A 27,430-nucleotide genomic window follows, 5' to 3' on the forward strand; every position below is an offset into this window, starting at 1 on the left:
ACGCGTTGCTGGGGATAAAAAAACTAAATTCTGAAAAATCTTCCACGATTTCCGCGTTAGCACCAATCATTTGCATATAGAGGTAAGTGTATGTTGCCAATTGCCACAAAGCAGGGGGATCTAACTTGTTCGAATGAAGTGCATCCGTTCACCTTTGTTGGTCTGCAAGAAAACGGAAAGATGTATGCACCATATGTAATGTGACTTGTATGTCATGACGATGTACCAGCATAGAATGTTAACAAAACTTCAGTAATGAAAATGGACAAGAAAATAGACAATCACAATATGTGTCATAATCTGTGACACTACAGACTTGAATTTGAATGGCGTTTGTATAAACACTATATTTGAAACAAAATTTCAAAAAATCTGGACGCAGATGAATCAACAATGTCATTAATGTCATGCATTTCCCTACTGATCATCGCCGCGAATAGCTGTAAAATTGCTAATGCGGTGCTAAGCTATACTCACTCACTCACTCACTGATATCAGGGATGTGAGCACGAGTATGTTGCTGACAAACATACACATACATTTTGCTGAGTAATACACACGGGACTAATGTACCATCACGGACTGACTGAGTTTAGTTTTACGCCGCTTTTAGCAATATTCCAGCAATATCACGGCGGGGTTCACCAGAAATGGGCTTAACACATTGTGCCCATGTGGGGAATCGATCACGGGGACTGACCTACTTTCACAGATGCTTGAACATGCTAAAGGGACGCAACTCTGCATAGCGAATTATGGCTAATGGGTCGCAAGTGCTGTAATTTGAAACCTTGCTCAAGCCTAACTTTACACTAACATCAAGTACTTTCATGATTTAACTCTAAGAAACAAAATACTCTAAATACAAAATACATCTGAAAGAAGCAATAACTACCTGGTTAAACTGCACTATCCTCTTGTTGCGTCAGGCCTTGGGATACCATACCATTTTCCACTGTAAATATTACAGAAAAAATCATGTATTATTTTACATCTATATCCAATCTTAATCGAAATAATCGAATTATATAACAATCTTCCTACCGGCCAATCGACATCGTCCTCTGTTGGTTACCAAGCCATGTTGGAATTGTTTCTAACTCAACGACCGATACTGATATTAAGGCGGCACTCAATAAATCTGTGACACGACCTCTTATTCCATACTGTGATAAGATATTACATCTGTGATCTAATGCAAAATAAAGTGGGGTACCCAAGTAGGCATAAATATATTACATCAAATAAAACCAACAATTGTTTCAGCTACTTCTTTTGTCAGTCCAGATTTGAAGAGGTCATTTTGCGATGATGTCGCATTGGCCACAGGAGGTATACTCATGAATATTTATTGAAAGATGAAGATATTCCGTTTTACATCCCTTGCGATGAAATACTCATGGTAAAACATGTCCTGCTTGACTGTATTGTATTTTTTGCTTTACTAGGGATAAATATTTCATTGTCAAAACAGTGACTGATCTTCTTTATTACGCTCATACTCATTTAATTCTTAGTTGTATAAAAGAAAAGTTTTGGAATTGATTAATTTTGAATTTGTATTGCAATTACTAATTGCATTTTAAATGGTTAGAATGAATGAATAACCTGGACTGTTAGTGACGATAACTTCAGAGGGGGTTGAAGTATCGTACAAACACTAAAATCGAACCAGTAAATATTAGTAAAGACCACTTCTGATCAGTAAGGTGTTCCTCTTTTGTGTAATTCATTCATAGATAGAATAACAGATATCCGATGACTATTAGTCTGATACAAGTTATATACTGTGTCAAACCATGGATCATGAAAACCACACTTATATACTGGCCAGATAACGGGGAGTTTGAATGTTGTCACAGGCTAACCAAATTAACCTTGTTTCAAGAGTGTTTAGCTAACATACACAAACGCTTACCTTCTGAGCGAACATTCTGATTTTCACCAGTGGATTTGCATTTCTTCCTGAAAACCACAACAGCAACGGCTGCGATGACGATGACGATGACAACAGGGACAGCAACGGCAACAGGGTTAGCAGTTCCAGAAGAATCTGCCAGATTATACACAATATCAGTTATCACATCTTACAGCTTATCCATGTATTCAGTTTCACATTCTATTTACCATGGCTAAACTTTAAACCCATGTTTGGCACCTAAAAGAATTACATACTTCATTAGATACCATTGTGATGAGCCATCATATGTGGGTAAACCTTGTGGTTCAAGATTTTGGCCGTTTTGTGGCCAATACCAGGTCTTATTATATAAAATAATAATTTCACCAAACGATATTTCAGGCTATATCAATGGGAATTCCGGAGAAACACCTTGGGTATTTACATAAAACTGCTTTTAATATATAAATTATCATACTTACCAGTCGCAGGACGTTGTTCGTCTTCACCTAATATTTGAAAAAAGATAGACTGAAGCTATATTTGTTTGGAATTCTACGAATGTTTATATCATTCTCCAAATCGTTCATACTTGGCAACATTTATCAAGCAGTTGCTGAGAAAGCGTTCACAATATGAGTAGTTTTATTGTGCATACCAAAGTAAATGAAAACTGAAACATTACAAAGATTAATTATTTGATTCAATATTTTGAAATTTGCAGTGGCTATATTTAAATTTAACCTATATATCTCTACTAATTCATGATAATATTACAGTGCATATATTTCTTAACATTTTATATATTTTTCACAAATTATTCTTAACAAGGGATCCATATATGTGCAAGTCGCCGTGCACATTCTACATATGTATCTTGTATGTAACCCCACGTGTCAAGCGCAGCAGTGGTCAGTTAGCAAACGCATCAACTCCAACCTTAAACTAATTAATCAAGGATGAAGTTAGAGATGTTGGCATCTGCTTTTCTTCTCTTGTACATCCCTTGGTCAAGTGCGGATACGTATTCCCTAGTCCCATCCCAGCAGGTACATGTTTGACCATCGACCGAGGCGTAATTAAAATATTCCTCTTCATCATTCCAGCTTCTAAATGCCACTTAAGGAAGTTACAATAACTGCCTGACAACGGTACAATAATCTGTGTGGAAACATGGCACTCACGAACTAAAGAAGTTGTTATCCATAACGTTTGTCTATATTGCTAAAAGGTTTGAAGTATATATTTATATGTAGTTTCGTGTGTTCAGCACATGCTTAGTTGGCGCAGTTGGAACTTACTTGGTCGCCAACACTTTATAAACGTTTCTATTCTGGCCTTACGTGTACATTGTATACCATCCATACAAGACCACCACGTTTATTTCAGTGTCGTACTTACCAGATTCAGGAGGCGGTTTATTTAAATAAAAGTTTGAATCTATGTCAACTGGTGCATGATTATTAGCAATTTTCATTAACAAATGTATTTCCCAAATCATTTTTTTCATTGCGCATTCGAAAGTATACTAGCCACATAAAGAAACTGTGCATTGTCAAAATGTTATCCCAGTTGATAAGTACGATAACAATGTCAAAGGTACATATAAACTTTAATGGAGGGATCATGATACCATAACAAGTCGGGAGAATTTCAATTGAAAAGACAATCACAATGACGTCACGAGTCCACAAGCGGGACAGGGGTCAAACGACCAAGTCACAAGCTCAAAAACGGGTATGTCCACCATCGGCATTGAGAACAGCAGTGCATCGATGACGCATAGAGCCTATCAAACGTGCAAGGAAGGCTTGTGGGATGTCACGCCATATTCTCTCAAGTTCTGTTGCAAGGTCAAGGACGTTATCTGGCGGATGAGGAAGACGGCGTAGACGTCGATGCATCTCGTCCCAAACATGCTCTATCGGGGAGAGATCCGGTGAATTTGCAGGCCAAGGCAGTAAGTCAACGTTGTGGTGTTGCAAGAAATCCATAGCAACCCTTGCCATATGAGGGCGGGCATTGTCCTGTTGAAATGTTAACCCGGGGCCATGACGTTGCAGAAAAGGAATTGCCACAGGTCGAAGAATCTGATCCCTGTAGCCCACACCAGTTAAGTTGCCCTGAACAATCACCAAAGGAGTTCTTTGGCGTGCTGTTATTCCACCCAAAATCATCACGGAACCACCACCAAAGCGATTCCTCTCCAAGACACAGGCCGGTGCATAACGTTCTCCCACGCGTCTATAGGCACGTTGACATCCATCAATATGGGAAATGTTAAACCTGGACTCATCTGTAAAAAACAACATTTCTCCACCAAAACAAGGGTCTGCGGACATGATTTCGGCACCAAATTCAGCGAGCTTGTCGATGACGTTGTGTCAGGATAGGCCGTATGGCGGGACGTAGTGGTCTGATCCTGTGATGACGTAAACGTTGTTGAACTGTGTTGGGGTGGATACGGCGAAGTCCTGGGATGGTTTGGGCAGTCATCACTGCAGTCTGAAACCTGTGGCGCAGATGGGTCACCCTAATCCATATGTCCTGTCTTGGCGTTGTTACACGTAGACGTCCAGAGCGTGGCCGATCGATGACGTCATTTGTGTTCTGGTAGCGTCTCACCAGTGCAGAAATGGTGTTCTGGTGGCAGTGGAAATGTGCAGCCACTTGTCGTTGAGACATTCCCCCACGGACCATCCCAATGGCCTCATGACGTTGTGCAGGCGTGAGCCTTGGCATGTTATGCGTTTCAATAGCCGTTTAATTTTTTGAACGATCGCAAGGGCAGGGGTTGAGCTTTCCAAAGTGACAGCATTCATTTGCTCTGTTTCTCTTTGCCGGAATGCACGTGCAACAACGTATTGCACGTCTCAAGGACGAACCCACTGACATCACGGAACGTGGCACGTGCATGCATGCTGGATACATGTCACTAATCTCTGAGTTTAAATCCTTATGTGTCTACACAGGTTTGATAAATTTAGATTTTAAATTTTTGTATGCACAGTTTCTTTATGTGCCTAGTATATATCGAATACTATGATGTACTACAACTGTTTACGGTTATCCCGCCTTCTTGTCTTTAGTTAGATTTTCACTTTCATTGATCCCCACGGTCAATATCATATATCATCCCCACAATAATCTCATATTTACTCGGCATCTCTTTCCGGTCATCCTTTTGCCATACTTCTGTTACGTGTCGTAAGCTTCTACGATACGTTAACGAGTTTGGCAAATGACAAATGTACAATAATTTTATACTTACTAGTACAAGTGCATTTCTGTTCACCCGCATCTAAAACAGACATGAAAACTTCTGAGAAACGAAATTCCCTAATTCTTGGCCGAATACGGGTATTGATGAACACATGTCTCATGATCCAAATAATTATATGACCTATCACAAGATGACTTTATATTATGCATACACAAAATATTTTGAATGATTCATCCTAAACTATGTTTGTTTTCACCAAGAAAACAATATAAATGCAGTCATTTTTATGTTTTATTTTTCTACATATTATCTGTCAAGCTCAAGCAATTTGGTTTTGCTATGTTCCAGTCTCACGATCCCTATTTGTTTTTTTACCTTTATCTTGGTACCCTCAAAAAACGCAAAATCAACAATAAATGCATCAAAACCTTCAGGAAACAAAATATGCAAAAAAAATATTTTGTGTGTTTGAGATTGATAGGAGTCCCCTAGAATCACACTTAGATATTAAAGTTAATAAAAATGTAATTTTCTGATTAAAATTGATATTTTATACTTATCCTGACTCATGCTCTTTTGCTGGTCTTCTTCTTGCGAACATAGTGGAACACTTGTATCTCCCAATTGAAGCTCCCTTCAATGTAAAATCACTAATTAGTACTCACCACGAGTTGCCTCCCTCTTCCAAATGCGTGGGAAAGGAGGCGCCACCCTCTGGCCTCATGCTTCACTCTCTCCTGATATAGCGAGCCCAACACTTAACACTGAATTTACAGGGAAATCCAAAGTGTTATGTGGGGAGGATGGGAGGGCTTACCTCATGAATCAGGATAAGTATAAAATATCAATTTTAATCAGAAAATTACATATTTTTCCTTATCCTGACTCATGCTGTGGGGCGGTGGGGTAGCCTAATGGTTAAAGCGTTGACTCGTCACGCCGAGGACCCGGGTTCGAATCCCTACATGGGCACAATGTGTGAAGCCCATTTCTGGTGTCCCCTGCCGTGATGTTGCTGGAATATTGCTGAAAGCGGCGTAAAATGAAACTCAGTCAGTCAGTCAGTCAGTCTTTTGTTTGTAGAATCCTACAGAAACGGAGGTGGGAAAAACCAGAATACTTTGGATTTAAATAATTAGTGATTTATTTATATATGTAATAACCCCCTACGGGAACTTCATAATAGCACTGAATTAGGATAATTCCTGCTACTATAAAACATAAGTTTTACCAGCTGCCATAGATGGGGTACTACAATAATTAGATACTATGATAATAGTAATAATGGTATAAAAGCAACTCCAAAATGGAGAAGCTACCCAACTGTACATAAACATCAGTACTGGGCTTCAGACTAAAGTAGACTTAAGATATGTATATAATTAGCACTAAAACTCCGTAGAGTTATAAGCTAGATGATACTGGTATGATATATACATAATAATCTCATGAGACTATGTCTCATCGTCCACAAGGGACTGTCAGCTGCTGTGCAAGGACCATGCGGCCGAAATGGTGAATACCTGAGACGTCCTCGGTGGTGATATCTCTCAGATAGTGATTAGCAAACACCATGTCGGATTTCCAAAAGCAGCCCTCCATAATGGTATTCAATGAGCAGTTTTCGTGTAGAGCGAGTGTGGAAGCCATTGCTCTGATTTCATGTGGATTAGATGCTCTTGGAGGGTCGAGTCCTGCAGCCTTGTAGGCATGAAGTATGACAGTTCTGATCCATATCGATATGGTGGTACGAGACTTCGGTCTGAGTCGCTGTCGATAGAGGGATGAATAACCGCTTGAGTTGTTGTCGCCTCGTTTTGGATCGTTGTAGATAGATTTTGAGTGCTCTGACTGGGCATAGAGATAGGTCAAGCGTATCTTGAGGTCCGAGAATTGAGGAGAGTGCAGGAATATGGAATAATCTGTCTGGTTGACCTGGCAATTGATTCTTGGCGATAAAATCCCATCGCAGTCCCATATGCACTATGTTTTGATTGTCGTCAAAACGTATTCTCTCATAATCTAGTGCGTGAATTTCTGACATCCTGGCTGCCGTTGCTAGGGATAACAGGAACAATATTTTCTGTGACAGAAATTCAAAGGTTGTTGATTCCAGTGGTTCATAAGCCTCACTTGTGAGGTGTTGGAGCACTATATTTAGATCCCATGCTGGAGCGCGAAATCTCTGTTTCTGATCCTCTAATCTGAATGCACGTAGTAAGGCCAGTAACTCTGGCGCCTTGGTTAACTTGACACCCGTTCTCATAGTTATCAAAGAACTTAGAGCTGCAAGATATGTTGACAATGTTGAGCCTTTTAAATGTTTATTTTGTCGTAGGTAACACAGATAGTCAGCCACTTGTGGATGTGTAGCATTTCTCGCTGTAAATCCCTTTTTAGCTGCGTAAGTTTCAAAACTGTGCCACTTGTCGTCATACAAGTTGCGTGTAGAATAGCCGTAAAGCAAACGTGACTGCTTTCACCGCTCTGGCTGAATAACCTCTCTTGTTTAGACACACTTTAATACAGTCCATACGTGAAGTTGGAATGCTTCTGGGTTTCTGTGCGCTTGTTTGGTGTGAGGATGTATTAGTAGATTCGAGCCCTTTGGTAGCTCTAGTGTTGGTTGTCAGATTTCTTGAATTAGAATGGGAAACCACGTTCTCACCGGCCAGTAGGGCACGACCAAAATCAGTTGGAGGCTCTGCGGTTGTCTGATTTTCTGTAACACTTGTGGGATTAGCGCTGGCGGCGGAAACGCGTACACGTTGAGGCCTTCCCAGGATATGCTTAGAGCGTCCGTTGCCCACGCTTGTGGATCCGGGACTGGTGATACGAATGTTGTTAGCTGATTGTTGAAGCGAGTGGCGAATAGGTCTACTAGCGGAGCTCCTATTTTCTTGATAATCTGTGCAAAGATTTCTGTATGGAGCATCCATTCTGTCGGTGACGGTAGATGTGGCCGAGGGAGTGCGTCTGCTAGTACATTCTTGGCTCCGGGAATGTGACATACTCTGACATGTAAGTTGAGATCGTCAATTAGATCGAACAGTTGAAAGCATAGAGTCAATAGGTTCAATGATCTCGTTTGTTTACATAAAACGCCACCGTTGAGTTGTCGGTGTGAATCATCAGATGCGCCTTCTGTAGAATGGTGCTCCAATGTAGTATGGCGTTAATTACTGCTTTCATTTCTAACATGTTTATGTGGAGCTTGCTTTCTTGCTGATTCCATAACCCTGATGCCGTCCGGTTGGCGAGATGAGCTCCCCAACCTTGGAGCGACGCGTCTACATAGAGATTGGTTTTGAATTCCGGCTCTGTTAAATAAATGCCTTCGCAGACATTCGACCTCCTGGTCCACCATAGTAGATGAGGTCTGATGTGTTTCGGTAGACTGAATGGTTGTAGGTCGTCGAGATGAGCGTTGATGAAGACCTGTAACGGACGTAACTGTAGTCTGCCTCTGACTGTCATGTCTTGGGCTGACGTGAGGAGACCCAACAGACTCTGCCATTGTCGTAGTGGTAGCGGAGAGAGTAAGGCTTGTGGGATGGTCTGTTGGATCTTGAGCCATTGGTCCTCTGGTACGACGATACGGTTCAGTGTTGTGATAAATCGAATGCCGAGAAATTGCAGATCTTGCGTAGGTTCTAGGTCCGACTTGAGTAGATTTACTAACCATCCTAGCTGTGTTAGTAGCTTGATGATGAAGTTTAACTGTAGTTTGAGACGCTGTGGATCTTGATCTACTTGTATCCCGTCGTCGAGGTAGAATGCACTGCGTAGCCCTAGACGATGTAGGTAGGTGACGATAGGTTTCGTTACTCTTGTGAATAACCAGGGGGCCGAAGATATTCCAAATGGGAGTACTCTCCATTGATAATGCAGCCCGTCTAGTGTAAACCGTAGGTATTTCCTGAATTCGGGATGTATCGGGATGTGTAGATAAGCATCCTGCAGATCTATACTGGCCATGTAGTCCATGGGACGAATTAGGTGCCGTAGTTGAGGTAGATGTATCATGCGAAACGTTGGCGGTTTGCGTAGGTAATCTCTGTTGAACGTGCTCATGTTGTAAATGAGTCTGAACTTTTCCTTGGAGTTTTTCTTGGGCACTAGGAAAACTGGGGAGTAGAAGCCTGGTTCGATGTTTACTTGATCTAGTACTTCAATTGCCTGCTTGGTTAGGAGAGATGTAACAGCCTCTCTTAACTTTGGTAGTTGTTGCGCCTGGAAGTCGAACTTGTGAGGGTTGACTGTAAGCGGAGGCGTGGCCTGTAGTTGGATTCGATATCCGTGTTGTAGGATGTTGGAGACATACGGATCCTGTAGAATTCCCCAGTTCTCCCAGTGCAGTTGAAGGCGTCCACCCACTTGTGATGGTTGTACTGGAACGGCTGGGGGTGGAAGAATCCAATCATTCCGAACCTGTCTTTCATTGTTTATAGTTGCGGGAACCTCTGGGTGCCCTGCCTCTTCCAGATCCTCCTCTGTAGTTGCCATATGGGCGACGAAAAGAATCTTTTCCTCTTGAGCTGGCCATCTTCCTGTCCCGTGCTTTCTGTAAGCCAGTGAATTTTGATCTTCCTGAATATCTCTGTGAAGTCTGCCTGATGACGCTGGCTAGTGTGTCCATCGACTTTATCATAAGGACTTCTCTAGAATCCTTGGTGACTTCCTTAGAGACTTTATCTATTCCTCCGTCGAAGATAGATGGCGTAGACCACGGGGCTGTGTAGAGTGGAGCTGTAAACTGCTCACCCTAACCACAGGAAGCGAGGTGACCTTGACGACGAGCCAGAGTAAGCGCTGCAGAGACTGATGTAAGATGATCCATTAGAAACTGCTGGTCCTTCTGCATAAGTAGGGCCGAGTAGATCATTCTGTCATCTTCAGATGTCGAATCTCGAAATCTGGTGATAAGAGTCTCATTAATCGTTCTTGATCTGTTAAGGCCGAAGAACATTCGCCTTGTCATGGTTTCGATCTGAACCAGCTTGCGGTCATCAATCTTATAGTTCTTATTCTTGACATCGTTGATTACTTTGTAGTTATCGTCGATCTCTTGTGCCTTGAAAAAAAGGTCCATATTATGGGTTGAGAACTTTTAGCGTTGAACTGTGGTAAGTGCGGAGCTTGGGCTTTAGTGGCTTTATGCAATGCTGTGTCCAGATTCTGTGGGACCGTAGCTATCGGAGGTAGGGTGATGGTGTCTGCATCGTCCTCCCTCATAAGGTAAGTGTGGGCCGGATTACCATTCTTGGAAGGTAAGATAGGTCCAGGTTGTTAACCATCCAATAGCGTATTTCTGCGTCGGAGAAAATGATGCCTCCATCATCTTCTGTAAGTGACTGAGGTTGAGACCTGTATACTTCTACCGCTGTGCAGGGTGACGTCAACGGAGACCTGTCTGGGGACTTCGGTGAAGACTTGTGAGTCGAACAGTGTGGTGACCTGCGAGGAGATCGGCGAGGTGAACGACGAGGTGATCGGCGTGGAGAATGGCGAGGAGATCGTCTTGGTGAACGGCCTGACGAGATGCGTCTATATGGTGACCTTCGGGGAGATCTATGTGGTGAACGTTGATAGCTTCGCGAAGCTCTTGTGGAATCCCTCGATGACCTTCTAGACGAAGATGACTTGGAGCCTGTAACTGGTGCCCTTCGCGAAACTTCATCCGAGTCCGGTCCTGGGGAGCGACGACTTGACCTTCGCGAAGGCTGGGGGTCCGAGTCAGAGAGGATCTTCCTTCGCGAACCTCTCCGTGAGTGTTGATCATCGGAGTCCGAGGTAGGTGACGATCTAGATGTCCTTCTCGAAGGCCTTCGCAAAGGCTGTACATCTGGGTTCTTTGCAGAGGTGGTCTGTGACTTCCTTCGCGGAGGTGGCTTAGTAGTGGCCGCTACGTTGACGGGGGGTCCCTCTGGGGTGACGTCTACGTTGGAGCCTTCGCGAAGGCTCAGGCTCTGGGCTGGTTGTCTCTCCAGTCTCTAGCGGAACACCAGACGGGAGGGGGTCGTCCGACAGCAGTTGACTGGCGAGGAGTTCCGATGTATCGGCCATGGCTAAACCCTGTTTGCGTGACCTATCTGCTGCGCGTCTCAAGAAGCAAAGATAATATTTGTTAAACGCAGAATTAGACAAATTAATACAGTAACTGCAACGTGAAGAAAACGCACATGGTGCAGTACAGCTAGGGCATATTAAATGCGGATCAGCAGCAGAAAAACGTAATCTACAAATAGCACAGATTTTCATCAACGTAAACTTGCTGAACAATCACGGCGTCCCGTGAATAAACAGCAGAATTATGAATAAATATCAATGCATAATTGTTGAAGGATACTACTAGCTACACCTCTATAGTAGACTATAAGCCGTAACTAACTAAGAATAATCAAAGGATATAGTGTGTAGGGAGACACAGGCGCTCTCACATCCTGCTCACTGGGCGAAGAAGGAGAGAGTGAAGCATGAGGCCAGAGGGTGGCGCCTCCTTTCCCACGCATTTGGAAGAGGGAGGCAACTCGTGGTGAGTACTAATTAGTGATTTTACATTGAAGGGAGCTTCAATTAGGGAGATACAAGTGTTCCACTTTGTTCGCAAGAAGAAGAAGACAAGCAAAAGAGCATGAGTCAGGATAACGAAAAATAAGCAATTTGAAATTACAGCCGCTTGTTAAAGTGACTCCCCTCTTCATGTTGACTGAAACAGCTTGTTTTGGAGACACTACCCACCCCACTTTCAATGACGTAATCATAAGGGCATAGCTTATTCTAATGTTTTCACTTATGCATACATCATGCCAAGGGTTTAAACTAAATACACACAAGTGTCAGCTCACAATATATTGTAAACAGTGCCAGATTTAATATCCAGACACAATGATTTTGAAAGATTAAAATGGGGGTGTCCTTAAAAAATAGCCCCCGGCTAAATATAAATCAGGCAATCCAAATCTTTGACTGTTGATCATGATGGGAAGTCATCCAATACTATGCTGAAGATATTTTATATGACATTTTCTGAAGGCATACCATTATCCAAGAGGTACCAAAAGACAAATCGTTTTTCATTTTCTGCAATTTTGTTAGAAATATTGTACCCCAATGTGTTGTGATGACAAATATCTGGTTAACCACATTACCCACACATGTGAAATTTTGGATATGGCTTTGCTAACGATTCCTTCAAAACATTGGACATCGAGAATATAGTTGGGCTACGTACTTTTTGATCGACCCTTGTACACTGAACACCTCTTGTTGTGGAGAGAAAACTCGAAAATTGCACATGCTTCACTGCTTTTGTCAAACTTCACAAAGTGTCTTGCTTGACATCATGTGGATGTGAATTATCTGATTATATGCAATATGTGCATGAGTGTGGAAACTGCACCTTAACCATAAGCAAATGCTTTTTTTCAAACGTTAATACTGTAATTGTATTCGACTTACATTTTGTTAAACTCGTTTGCAATATAAATAAACGAAAATAGAGACTATCACATGATCCACACTTCCAAATCAAAGACACATGTTTGTACTTCTGTTTATTCAACAGACAACATGTCCAGCCAGTTCTCTGGTTAACCTCAATCCCATATGACGCTTTTCGCATTCCTTTCTGTTAACAGCATGTTTTACGTACCTGATGCTCTCTTTACTCGCAGGCATTCTGGTTCTGTAAAAGAAGGAAGACACTGAAACTACCAGAAACAACATTGTAAAAGATTCCCGATGTGTGAGCTTTTGTGGACAAATATGACAATTATATGCATTTGGCGGTTAACTCGAAAAATGTAATTATACGCTTGTCGGTGCATTCGTACGTATGTGTCGTTTAAAAAGTATATAATGGCAGGTTCTGGAGGTGTGAAAGACTAAATCCGGGTGTCCTAAAATATTACTAAAATACTGTCTGGTTGACCGGTAATCTAGGTCTGGCCATGTTTCCTTGCTAGCACTAATAAACAGAGCAGTGGTGACTTGTAGTCACTATGACAACCTTATCGAAGACATAACAACATTTAAATGTGATACGGTATTTTACAACCACTTCTTATAATGTATTCTACAACTACTGTTTCGAGCAACATTGCCACTGTCATATACGACTAGCAGGTCTTTCAATTGCTAATCTTCTTGTTTCAACGTACGTTTTCATTGGCCTAACAGAGATTATTGTGTACAAATCAACAATGACATGTATGTATTATGTTGAAAGTCCTTAACAACACACAGAGGTTTACTGGATTTTGATAAAAGGATGGCTCTGCACGCTGTCCATGACAATTAACTCGAAATATTACCCCAACATCATCATAAGAAGTATACTAATGCTTAATCCCTGAATATATATAATTTTGATAGTAACAAATAAACCCATTTAAATTGAAAAGCAGTCCCAGTCAGATGGGAAATCCAGACTCGCTTCTTTTAGGGCTTCAGCATTGTAGGGAGGGCTAGGCAGTAGGGAAATTAATGTGGTTCGGGGACTGTGAGAGAGACTACATAAGAAGTTGTAGTACATAATACTACTTCTCAGTGTGTCATTAATAACCCCCGATTCAGACCTGTGTGATCCCATTAAGAAAGATATATACTAGTAACTTGCATTATACTCAATATGCAGACGACCACGAGAACTATTACATAGGCATGTGGAAATTACTTTTGAACATTATTCCAATATGATCTTAAGGAGTTGATTCGGTGTAGTTATGTCTGAACCATGTCTGGGAAATTATCTTTTCATACATAAACAATTGAGTAAGATAAGTCCGTTGTATATTTGTACACCAGTGTTATCTATGCATTGTAAGAATATGTGTTGATTTGGGTTGAGACTCGGTGAAATATTAAACGTAGTACTCTATATATCAACTAAATGAGTAGTCGTATCAACAGCTTAAACTACAGAAGCAGCTCTCTGCAATGCAATTAAAATATTTAAAGGTCACATGCAACGTAAAACACAACTTTGGAGATTCTGATACCTTTCGGTATGGACATACCGAAACAAATCGTCAAAAATGCAAATTCAACTTATAAAGTTGAAAAATAACACGATGAAAAAAAACGTGCGAAATCGGAGTTCAAACGTTTCACTAATTTTCCCCAGACTTTTCTGGGGAAAACGGGTTTCAACAGCTGGGCTGCGCTCATAGCACGTGCGCAAGTAAATAGGTTCGCGCAGCTTGGAAGCGGGTTGTTGGGTGAATACTCGGTGAAGGCTTTGGTGTGAGCTATTTTTCTATTGTTTTGTTGATATCTCACAGACGCAAGCTTTTTATATGGTATGACAGTAAATTAACTGTTTCTATAATTTCATTTGTCTATTTCACCACACGTTCTTCTTACCGAGACACTTTCTCAGTTCGATACTTAAAGCAATGTCATTATTTAGCGTTGACACAATTTCTAACTGTGATATAGATATGTCGTTGTCACAGACAAAACTCAATGTCTTGTTTTATTGACACCTGTGTGTCTGCCTGCCTGTCTGCTAATGACAATATTCAATACACAACTGCTATCACTGACCACATGCAATTTGAACTTAACACCAATCAGGCTATACACCATAAACAAAATGCATTGATTTATGGCCTCTGTCACATTATGTAATTACACAGACAGGCAGGTGTGATACTTGAACACATGACATGTTATGATGTCTGTTTATTGCAAAATGTTATACACAAAAAATGAGCATGTATTTACAAAACCCAACATCTCTCTATATATATACACACAATTAGCCGTGAAGGCATCTGCAAATGAACCAGCCGTTACACTTGAGTGCAGACCCACCCGCTCTGACTGGGTTCGGTATCCCGCTGCTTCGTTTCTTGGGAAGTAAACCGAAGTACACAATTTTGCACTTTCGATTTGCGATTGTACGCTTATAATTTTGTTTATATATTTTTTCGTAACCAGCAACGTATATTATATGTCATGAATAAGTGATAATTGTGTTTTAATTATGTTTGATTTTTTGGTTGCATGTGACCTTTAAGCATAAAAAAGATTGTAGCTCACAGATAAACACACATCCTCGTTGTTTCTAATTTTGCAAGAATGTATATGCTACCGTAGCTATTTAAAGCTTGGAGTCAGTCAGTGTCATGCGAAGGTATATATTTATATGTCCTTCGTCTACATCAACATTTCATGTATCTAATAGCGTCATGTGAAGGCATATAAATATCTTCAGATCATGTTTCGCAAATCGTCATATGAAGGTTAATATTTATATGACCTCTGTCTACATCTACAGATCATGAATCACACAGTGTCGTGTGAAGGTATTTAAATATATGTTCAGATCATGTTTCACATATCGTCATGTGAATGTATATATTTATCTGACCTCTGTCTACATCTTCGGTTCATGTCTCACATATCGTCACGTGAAGGTATATATCGATATCACCTCTGTCTATATCAACATTTCACGTATCATATAGTGTCACGTGAAGGTATATAAATGTATGTCCTTCGTCTACATTTTCAGATCATGTTTCACATATCAATGATGCCCTAATTTGATATTTACTGTGTTTCCATGTGCATCTAGCACATGACTTGCCTTTGCATGTGTTTGTGACTGGTGGCACCGGTGGGGCAGCATAAGCTTATCTTTTGGCGAACACCTGGTATCATCACTATTTTATAGTGATTCATGAACGCATGCTCATGATATACCTGGAATCATACAAGTCTGCTTTCGGCAAAGATGTCTTAAGAAAATGGATTCTTTTTGTGTTGGATGAAAGCCAGGAATGCTAACAACTAGACCACATTGGAAGCTGATAGACATCAGGAATGGTGAAGGAAATGTTTTGTTATCCATTTGGTCTATACATTTCTGTGCCATGTGTGTAACAAAACTGGTAATACGATTTTACGCAATTTCTTTTGTCCTGGTTTTCGTCCGGATGTTTCAAATTTTAGTGAAACGTGTCAGGCAGTATGGAAAACTAAACAATCACGTCTTTGACGGCGACACAAGCTAGCTATTTATGGAGACCTTCAATCGCATCACTGTTGATTGAGGTTGTAACCTGCCTAAAACAACCTCTGGTAACCAGATTTTGAAAACAATTATGTGCGCTTCGGCAATTGCATGCATCGTTATGGACACCAACTTGCTCCACTTTGTGAAGACCCTTTCCTTTATGCACATATACAAGAAGTTCTGCTCGGTTGGCAAAGTCAAAAGAAGGTATCTGAGAAGATTAGATTGAGCTTCAGGTATATCTATGATCTGCTTTCCTTCAAAAGAGATCAGATATTCCCTTCCGCTGCTCCACCTGAAGAAGAAGTACAGGAATCCAGTGAGACCGCCTCATCTGTTTCATGTTTAACCCTATCCATAAAGATTCAGAGTGCAATTTCCACAAGACTGTGTGACAAGAGGGCTAACTTCAACTTTCCAAACAGAACACTCTCCCTGTTTTGTTGACCAATATTTTTACAGTTCCGACCTTTGAGGTGCAATCGAGCAGTTTTCAAAGATCGTCAAACGGATCTTGTACAGAAGCTGCTAGATCAAGTTTACAACATTCAAAGTCTCACTAAAGCTTTCAGAACCATGTATGGTACACATGGGCATTTCAAATCTGACGCATCACTGACAAGAATCAAGTCCTGTGTTATTCCCTATTCTGACTTTAAATTTACGTTCTCATGTTTTCTAGGATTTTCTTTTCTTTTTTTTTTGCATGTGAACAAATGACATGCCTTTGCATGTGTTTGTGGCCGGTGTCACCGGTGGGCAGGATAGGCTCACATTTTCGCCAACACCTGGTGTCATCACTAAATGTTACTAGTGATTCATACACACATGCTCTTATTCTACAGTCGACCTTTGTGAATACGGAAAGGGTTTTGTCACTTTGATTAGATCAAAGTCTTCGCCATAGTTGGCTTATCCAAAGTAGTTCATACTATCACAGTAAGTCTATACTACAGGTCTGGAAGCCGCGGTAGCTGAGTGGGTAGACGACTGACTTTGTGTGCTGGCGATTAAGTGCCAGATAATTTATGATTTGGTAGTTAAACAGTTCAGTTTATCAACCTCGGTAACAAAGTGCATTGGTGCAGTATTGGCCTGATCAAATATGTTGATTTCAACAAGAATTTTTGCAATTTGCTTGTCGGTTTTGTTCTTTAAGAATGATTAGGGGTTGCACAAAGCACGTTCCCCAAAACACTGGCTTCATGTCTGACCTTCACTACTGTCACATAATTTGAAATCCTATTTTCAAGTTAGATGCCAGTTTTAATTCTTGATACTGTGATATACTAGTTGGTTTTGCTGTCCCTTGTCAACATCATTTTTTTTAAACTTGTGTATTTATCATGAATTAATAACTATTTTTAGTCATGATTTTGCAATACTGTCGCTCAGGCTATAAACTTTAACTCAATCACAACTGTCACCACTTTCGCTGACATTTCCTTCTTGTGTTCTATCATAAGTGATGAACATGGAAAATTGTCTGTGTTTGATGTTCATCCATTACTGTTAAGACGATCACAGGCAGCACCATACTATCTGTTTTGCCAACTTGTATACTAGTATTTGTATTTTCATACCAGCATCAGCTACACTCCAAGCACCAACTATTTACTAGATCGACAGATCTATTCATCCATTCTTCCCTAACAAGGTTAAAATGATTCAAGCTATTTGATTCACCACGTTTGTAATCTGTCATATTACATCCGTTAAGAAACGGAAGTGATATCAATATCAATGAAAGATGTGAGATTCACAAAATTATTGGCGTTCCCAAAATTGTACCGAAGAAGCTAAAATACCATCAGTTACACAAGCACTGTTTACACCTATAAAGGTAAAAGCCTTTGTTTTTTGTATTTTCAATTCAGAACATGTATGCTTAGAACTGAGGATGCATATAAAACACAGGGTTTTTTAGGTTCCTTTTTTCAACTTTAGGTTCTGCAAGTGCCACAGTGTGAGTATGGTTTTATGCCACTGTTAGCAATATTCCAGCAATATCATGACAGGGATCACCAGAAATGGGCTTCACACATTCTGCCCATCTGGGGAATCGAACCCAGATCTTCGTCGTGACTGACGAGCGAACGCTTTAACCTCTAGGCTACCTCACAGCCCCGCAAGGGCCAGAGGAACAGTACCGAAGATTAAGTAATGAAAAGGGACATAATATCATACACAACAAAATCAGAATATATTCCAGTAGTATAGAGGATAGCGGTTTCAGCTCAGTCCTCCTAAAGCAATATTGTCATGAATTGAAGGCCCTACAAAGTATGAAAATATTTTAGAATGATGAGAACCATCAATCGATGTTCATAGTTTAAAAGTGTATATTTTTTTTTCCCTTTGGAGAAAACATATTGTTAGAAGTATAACAAAAATGAATCAGGAAGAAAAATTTATGTATCAGGACATACCAAGACAGTGGCTTCAAGATATTGACGAAGCAATGCATGATTTACTAGCATCGTTTATTCAGAAAATATCAGCGAGAGTAGGAGAATCAATAGGAATATTTGGTTGGAGTAAGCGAGAAGGTAAACACGGAGGGGTTATTTGGGCAAATAAGTCTGGAGAGAGCATTAGGAGAGAATTCTCACTACGCCGTAACACTACCATTTGCAAAACAGACAATTAAGTGTGTAGTAAGAGACGAAGGCGATTCAAATGCTGGTTTTGAAATTCATGTGGGACCAGCTACAACATTCCGGAATAACAAATGCAGACTAATAGCGTACTGTCCAACCACATTGAAGCTCTTGCCTAACATCATAAGACCATCAGATTACAATTTGAGTGAGGTACGACTTGTAATTCCTCTCAAACGAGTCCTCGGCCTGGCCCGTCTTTGAGATAATACAGATTGGGTTCCTTGTCATTGATATCAACTCAGTCGATGTTGTACGTTTTCATCAACCTTATTGGATCCGTAGCACGTTTTCTACTATCTCCCTCGTGTTCACCCGTCTGGTACAAATACCTAACAATGACACTGTCTGGTAATTTTTCTCTTTTGTGCCTGGCGCAGATGATTCGACAGTGATAGATTTCATTTTGATGGCTTCGACGTTTTTCTTGCATACAAGTCAAGTGACTTCGTTGTTGATGGCCGACACAAGTCGAGGCAAATGTACAACCCGTTCTGTAAATCGTTTCTCGGGGGTGATCATATCCTGTGCCTAATGATAGCTGAACAGTCGCTTGGCTAAGGTGCGGTTGAATCTCTCGACTAAAGGCTTGACTGCAATGAGCTCCCTCCATGGCTCGTTTGACCCGGGACTTTGTGCTTAGCCAGTAGCTGTGACACAGCTCCCATAAACTCTCATCTGGGATCGACCTGCAGCTCGGCAGGCAAGGTTATTCGACTGCACTGGTATATGCGTTTGGGGGCTTTGGCGGCTTAGGTCGAATCTTTCGTTGTTAACGCTTTGGCTTCTTCATAGAAACTGGCAACATCCACGACTGTCAGTGCATACTTGTACGTTTTACGTCGTGCTTGATATGTTTTTTCACCAAGTATTTTTTCACGCCTTTCACCTTTCTGATTTTGTCATTGTTTGCTTTCTTGATCGAATACATTTAGGTCTCAACTCAACGTATTCAGCAATCGGCATGCCAGCATGTGGTAGATGTGTTTCTCCATGTGCACCCCAGCCCTGAAGAGACACGTCTATGAAAAGTTTGTTATCGTGAACAAACTCTGTCAAGGAGACTCCTATGCAGACGTTGAATTTGATGTGGCTTTAGTTCATGTGCAGCGCCACCAAGTCGCCAGAGAATATCTTGTTTCGGTTGAATGCTGGGGTGGCTATCAGTTTCCTGAGTTTTTCTTCCTCGTGAACTAGGACTTACTTCAGGTCGAGTCATTCAGCAAATTTTCCATAGTCTTGCCAAACACCAAGTTGTTCATGAGTTAGTAGAGATTTTTTTCGAAATTGCTGGTGGCTAGTTTTCGTAAATCCGTGTTCATTTGGATGTACGGCTCCATCAACGGACTTTGATTGAATTGTAGCACTCTGTGAATTTGTTTCAGCTTCATTCCCCACGACATGTACAGCTGCAGGTTTTGGTAGTGCACGATGTACTTTTTCTTATCCATCAAGTTGCGCACAAGTTTCTTTATCTTGGCCAGTTTACTTTTGTCTAGCAAGTCTCGTTGGTAGTCGGACATCCAGTCTTGATTCATCGCAACCTCTCAGGAGCCAGTGTTGGGTGGTTGGGGGCTGGCTTTGGCACCCAACCTCACAGCTGCCGAAAAACAAGCCATCCATCACCTAAGAAACGACAAGGAAATCACCATTGCCCCAGCCGACAAGGGCAAGGCCACAGTCATCCTGAACACACCGGACTTTCACAGCATGGTCAACAAGATCCTCCATGACCCAACCACCTACCGCAAGATCAAGAAAGACCCCACCGCCAAACTCAGCCGCCAACATAAAGCCAGCCTCAAACAACTGAAAGAGAAGTACGAAATCAGCCAGCAACTATATTACAAACTAGCCACATCCAACCCACAGCCACCGTATGCCAGAGCCACGATAAAAATCCACAAGACCCCACCCAAGGCCAGACTGCTTGTGTGCTCCAGAGACACTGTGTTCTACAGTACCGCCCAACACCTAACGGAAATCCTTGCCCCACTCGGTAAAACAGCGGACTCCTACATCTCTGACTCAGCGGATTTCTGTAACAAACTCCTCAAAATAACTGAAGCAGACCAGATCCTGAGTTACGATGTTGTGGACCTCTTCACAAGTGTCCCAATAGAAGAAACTCTCCAAATCCTCCGCCAGCGCATCTCTGAATTAGAAACTCCCCTTGACACCAACCTCACCACTGACTCCATCATTGCCCTCACCTCTGCCTGCATCACCTCCACTTACTTCACCTGGGGAGGCGACTACTATGAACAAATCCACGGCCTGCCCATGGGCTCCCCTCTGTCCCCAATACTCACAGAAATCTACATGACCTCCTTGAACAGCAAGCACTCAGCACCTCAACCATCAAACCAACCTGCTGGTACAGGAAGGTCGATGACACGTTTCTCATCCGCCCGGCAAGACCAAGACCCAGCAGCCCTCCTGCAACACCTCAACCAACAGCACCCCGGGTCCAATTCACCTTAGAAACAGAATCCAGTGGTCAACTTCCTTTCTAGATGTCCTTGTAACCAGAACTCCAGCCAACAAGATCCGTACCAGTGTCTATAGAAAGCCAACCCACTCCGACCAATACATTCATTTTGACTCCAACCACCCTTTGAGAACCAAAACTGGCATTATCTCCACCCTCACCAGACGAGCCATCAACCTTTCCTCCACCAGTCCCACTACAGAAATACAGCACCTCCGCCATGTTTTCACCAAGTTCAACCACTACCCGTCGAAACTAGTCGATAAAATTATCAGCACCACACTCCACCCAACAAGAAAACCGGCCTCCAACAAACCTGAACCAGCACCTATTCAGGTATCTCCCTCCCTTCATAGGGAAAACCTCTCACCACATCAGCCGTCTCCTCAAGCGAGAAGCAGGCATCGAAACCTACTTTACCAGCTCTACACCACTAAAACCCTACTGAAAGCGAATGGCAGGAACACCTCTAAGCGACAACATCAACCCAAAGGTGTTGTCTATAAAATCAACTGTGACTGTGGCGAGGCCTATGTAGGCGAAACCTCCCGGCCCATAAATATCCGAATCAAAGAACACTTATCATCTACCACTAAATCTGATAGAAAATCCGCATTATCAGACCACATCATCAACTGCCCCAATCACAACATAATTTGGGACAATGTGGACATATTATCCAAAAACCACCCATCATTGTTAATTAATCTCATCAGCATGTATATTTTGTTTTTTACATCCATCACCATTGGCTTCCTATTGTCACTACATTATTGCCACCGTGCCTTGTTGTTATTGTTAATCCCCCTCATTCAGTCCTACATGTTGTTATTACTTAATCCCTGTTCATGTATATAAGCCTGTTCTGTGCTGTAGTACTTCACTCTTGCTTGACAACGGTATAAGAATCCATACCGAAACGTCGCATCATATATAATAAAGAAGTTGTTATCCATAAATATTCTTACTTTCTTATTAGTCACCAACTTCTAAATGCCAATCAAACAGATCATACAGCAGGTGTTGCTTATTGTTGATGAAGAGCTTGTTGTTGGTGTCAGCTACGTTAGTCCATTACAGAGAACGATCTGGAGTCGACCCAACATATTGTCGATCACGTGCAGCAGTTGAACGGGCTTGCCGCTCTTTTTTGGGGGGGGAGTGTGCTTGCTCAACGACAAATCTTCAAACCTCTGGGAGCCGAACTCAAACTGAACGATTGCAACGGCACGGTCATGCTATCAAACAATGCGAAAGACAACTTCAGACTCGGCCGACGTCTGGCCAGAACGCTCGGGTTGACATCAAATGAAATACCACCACAAACCACCGTGACGGGTATGAAATTACCCGGGCATTTCATTTGACTCCAGTGTGTTTATATATACAGACATGTGAACCTAATCAGCTTTAAGTATATTAATCAGAGATTGTTGGAAGATTAAGTAAATATTAATTTCTAACTTATATTATATAGAATGGGTTTGTATCCTGCCATGGACAAAGCAGTGAAAACACTCGAATCCATGGACGATTTTGTTTGTGACAAATAACCGACATCAAACGCCAACTGGAAACATGATACACAGGGCACGCTGCACAAAAAAGAACACAGAGCTGTGAATGCTGTCGATGGCGTGGACACAGCGCTCGTAGCAGCCAGCATGGGACTCCGGGCATCTGGGGTTGGCTTATTATCGACTATCATTGCCACACCCATCGCACTTGGGTTAGAAACAGCAGCTGGGGTATCGGGTTCGCGGGAGTAGCTCTTAAATTCATTTCACATCAGCTGCAACATATAGCATTGAAGCACCACGAGATTAGGGTTTTAGCTGAAGCCAAGTTGAACACGATCAAGGATCACATATCAACAGCACTCGCAGACAGCAAGATCACTGAGGAAGATTTCTGTTTGGTGTTAGCAAAACTCGCCAAATACCACAGAATGAAACAAGAGATTCGAAACCAAGTCCCGCAAGACGAGTGACATTGGCGAACAGGAGAAAAAAAGCTCATAGAGCAGGACAGACAAAAAGCCTGTCAAGCATTCTATTCCAAAGCCAAAGAGATCATAGGAGAATAACGCTGAACTGTTTCCTCGATGTCGATTTGGATTCTGCACGATATGAACATTGAATGATGGTACAATATTTTCATACTTTGTAGGGCCTTCAATTCCTGAAAATATTTCTTGAGGACGACTCAGCTGAAACCGCTATCCTCCATACTACTATTCCAGTTTGATGATTAAAATACATAAGTATCTAGAACACCTCAGAGTATTTGCCCTGAAATGGAGTATCTTTACAGTGTGGAGGTTATCATACCAGTAATACCGTTTGTTTTCTGTTAGTAGATATACAGGAATATAAGTTGGAATCATGTCCAAAGATTATCTTGTTTATTATAACGCAAAACATTACATTGTTTCAGACTATCACAAAGTTTCAATCAGTTGTATTATCCAGCTTTGTGTTTCCCTTACAAATATGTTCTCTGCCTTTTCAGTAATACGTTCATATTCTGAGAAAAAAGTGTAAGTGTTTTATTCATGTTTCCGTTATACCAGCTATATCAAAAGATCAAAAAACAATTAAGGCACTTAACCCCAGTCAATTTGGGTGACATCTCAGAATTGTTCTGAAACATAAATTTCCCATATCTGTCACAATTCGCATTTGTGTAATCCTCTTTATCAGGGCATTCATCATATGATGATGCGTCGTATAATCACCATGTAACATCGACCTCAGTTGTCATTCTGATCTCAATCACTTGCCGGTGTCAGCACACCTTGTCCTGTTGTCTTTCCTCACACATTGTCTTCCCTTTAATCTTGTACAAGTGTGTAGTAAAATCTGCTATTGGTTTTAGTACGTGGTGTATACTCATCTGGTCTCTCGTGATTGTCAGATCATTGTCTATCCCAACTCAGTGCTGTTTAAGTATACCACTCAGACATCTGAGTGAGTGAGTGAGTGAATATGGTTTTATGCCTCTTTTAGAAACATACCAGCAATATCACGGTGGTAACACAAAAAAATGGGCTTCACATATTGTATCCATGTGGGAAATTGAACCTTCGGCATGACGAGCGAACGCTTTATTCACTAAACTACCCCACCACCCCTCAGACATCTGAGGATCAGGTTTCGATCATATCACAAATTTGTGAAATAATTTAATACTAAATTATTCCGGTAGACAATGAATGGGTAGCCCTAATAGGACCTCAGTTCAGGATGAATGGACAGACGCATGTAACCATGAGCACGCTATGTGTGGATGTGTCGTGACAGAATCCTTGCACATCACTATAACAGCACATCAACATTTTGTACTGCATCAACGAAATGGACGTATGCCCCTTCAACGTTAAAGATAATACTTTTTAGGGATCATTTCTATAGTATGCATTGCCACAACTCAGATAAAACTGACAGTCGACAAACCACAAGGACGACCAAATTACGAAGATGCCTAGGCATGTTTGAAACTTGGTCAACATCTTTAGTGTCAAAGTGTGATCAGCAGGTAGAGCATAGAATCCATACCTGGCGTTGGGATCAGCATCCCATTGACACACAGGTAGTCACTAGCTTTCCACTACAGTGTAGAATGACAGTGATTTCTCGTGACTGCAGATATACGACACTTCTCCTTGACTGCCCCTTCAGTCAGATATGACTATGGAACGCCAATGGCATTCACATTTCTCCCCAGACAGTACTTTATTGTCTCTATGAGGCTGGTCAACAGTCCACTGAATCTCAATGAACCAGTGTCACAGGCAGGAACGTTTGGATTGAGCTGAAGATCACGTCATTTGGAGAGACCAAGAATGGGTCCCAGTACCTTTCACTAGTGAATCGCGATATTGTCTGGATTTCACAGATCGTCCTGAGCGGGTGTGGCAAAGACGAGTATAAGATCAGAATTTCAGCTTAGACAAACATGACACCTATGGTTTGGACGCACACTCGTGAGGGACCATTAGGGCTGGAAGAAGCGATCTCTGTATGGGGCATGGCGGTGTGCTACAGGGATGACCCTCTGGATGTGTACGTGAGACAATATTTTCGTGCAATCCAATTTGACCTCCTCCCCAAACAATGACGCACAGTTTCAGTGTCTCAGGGTTGGTGATGCCTACTTAGAACAGGAGACAATTGTCCGTGCATGGAGTGCATTGTACTGAACACATGGGGATCGCCCATTGCTGATCGCCGGCTCACAGTGAATGCATTGTCTATCAACAAACTCTATAGGAAATCGCCATGCTAAGAGTTGAATTTGTTTTTAAGGAATTTGTTTTTGCGATGTTTTAACATTTTAATTGTTTCATACCCTTTCATTTTGACGGGTGCTGTGGCTGATTATTGCTGACATGTTGGCACTGTATAGCATATAACAACAGACATGTTCATTAAATTGTCTTTGGCTATTTCACTAACTGTTCACGCTTTGTGCTCGTCACTGGGGCAAATGTCCCTTGATATGCCATTGTCTCTCCCAGTGTCACTTTCGTTAACTCGCCACTTTTAAATTAGAAGTTCTACAACAGATTCTCTGTGCTCTTTCAATATCTCCTGTCACAAGTTTGGCAATAGTTTAGCATTTGATTGACAATCAGAGAAACCAGACAATCCAGAGACATCTTGGCCATCACTCTATCACTTCACACAAAATGGGATAGAATGACATGCATTGAGGGTCGGTGGGGTAGCCTAGTGGTTAAAGCGTTGGACTAGACCCTGGTTCGATTCCCCACATGGGCACAATGTGTGAAGCCCATTTCTATCTGATAACCTATTTGCCAAAAAGTTAAATATTCAATTATATTCAAACACATGCATAAACTAAACTGAAAGTTTGATAGTGACTGTTACCTTAATATTTGACGAGAACTTAACAAGAAAATATAGTTTTCTTACAATTTGAACTTTACATCCTGATTTTAAGTGAGCAAAGAAAATTGTCAGCGATGTCTTTGGCACTGACGCTTTGACATAAGTAATAACGATAGGTTATTGTTGCATTTGTGTGCTGCAGAAAATCTTCTCCTTATATGTAAAACAAAATAATTTCAAGAATTATGTCATTTAATACAATCAAAACCAACACAAAGTAAGGAAACAATGACAATGAATCTCAAGAGCACACACTGGTCGTATCAAGACAGTCTTTAAACGAGTGAACAAAACAAGATGTAAGGTTCATGTAGTCCGGTTTGGTGACTTCATACTCTGTTTATTCACTCAATCAGTTCTCAACATAAATTTGTGTATATTTAATTTACCTGTAACGTTTAACGTCCCTTTCTTCTTCACGCGGACACTGGTGCTTCGCAGGTTCACAATACACTTGTAATCCCCGTCGTCGCCTCTAGTCACATTTGTTAGATTGAATCCAATTTTGTCTTCCTCTAACAGCACAAAACGGGGATTTGTAACTGCCGTTGATACGGAGGGAGTCCTATAGAGAGAAGAAAGTTATCTCACCAGGTGAAGACACCAGAATTAGTCACACTAGGAAATACTTGCACTGACTTAGCTACAGTCAGTCAGTCAGATGATGATAATTAACATTTACAGGTGCCAACTTTGTATCGATTGTTATCGAATTAAGAGGTCTTGACAATGCAGTATAAACAGTGTGGGATTCACGCATAAATGATAATGCAACTCGGAAGGTATATGCTTATGAGAAAACGAAACTTACACTATAAGAAGATGAATTCAGTAGACGCGTATTGCAGAGCCGTAATTTTCCGTAAAGGAATAGCCACTGGAAATCTTGTGGAAGCACATGACAAGCATATACAAACTGTCTGACTCAGTTTTAGGCAAAGGCCTACACAGCCAATAACGACACTGTGAATGGGTTTTAGTGGTTCAGCTGGTATTTTCTGGTTTGGTTTGCCAACCACTTGGCTTACATGCCAGGTTTTGCCAAATTCAGCCAAATCGTGACGCAAATTAGGGACAAAATGTTGTCACAAGTTCTGTTCAGACCCAAATTTCCTGCCAAAGGAGTTTCATGTGACAAACTCAAAACATGTTTTGGAAGAACAGTCTGATGAACAACCCTCCATTCATTATCAGCAGGCACACCTGTCGACCTCCAT

General features: G+C 41.4%; 1 protein-coding gene and 1 pseudogene across 1 annotated transcript; one reads left to right on the forward strand and one right to left on the reverse strand.

Annotated features, from left to right (window-relative positions):
- Positions 1-27,430, reverse strand: LOC124291984. Its single transcript, XM_046729062.1, has 9 exons — positions 27,417-27,430; positions 26,603-26,778; positions 12,778-12,810; positions 5,176-5,201; positions 3,302-3,323; positions 2,383-2,409; positions 1,919-2,053; positions 896-955; positions 1-162 (listed from the first exon to the last, which is right to left on the reverse strand). Exons 1-8 carry the CDS (start codon positions 27,428-27,430, stop codon positions 900-902), a joined length of 489 nt encoding a protein of 162 aa, XP_046585018.1. The 3' UTR covers positions 1-162; positions 896-899.
- Positions 24,682-24,805, forward strand: LOC124292012 (annotated as a pseudogene).

Source organism: Haliotis rubra, unplaced genomic scaffold, assembly GCF_003918875.1.
Source record: "Haliotis rubra isolate DU_JTF1 unplaced genomic scaffold, ASM391887v1 Scf504, whole genome shotgun sequence".
Classification (NCBI taxonomy): Eukaryota; Metazoa; Mollusca; class Gastropoda; order Lepetellida; family Haliotidae; genus Haliotis; species Haliotis rubra.

Coding starts and splice junctions, on each gene's coding strand:
- LOC124291984 (XM_046729062.1), bottom strand. Junction 12,811..26,602: donor AGGGACGTTAAACGTTACAG/GTAAATTAAATA, acceptor CTTCTTTTACAG/AACCAGAATGCCTGCGAGTA. Junction 956..1,918: donor TCAGAATGTTCGCTCAGAAG/GTAAGCGTTTGT, acceptor TAATATTTACAG/TGGAAAATGGTATGGTATCC.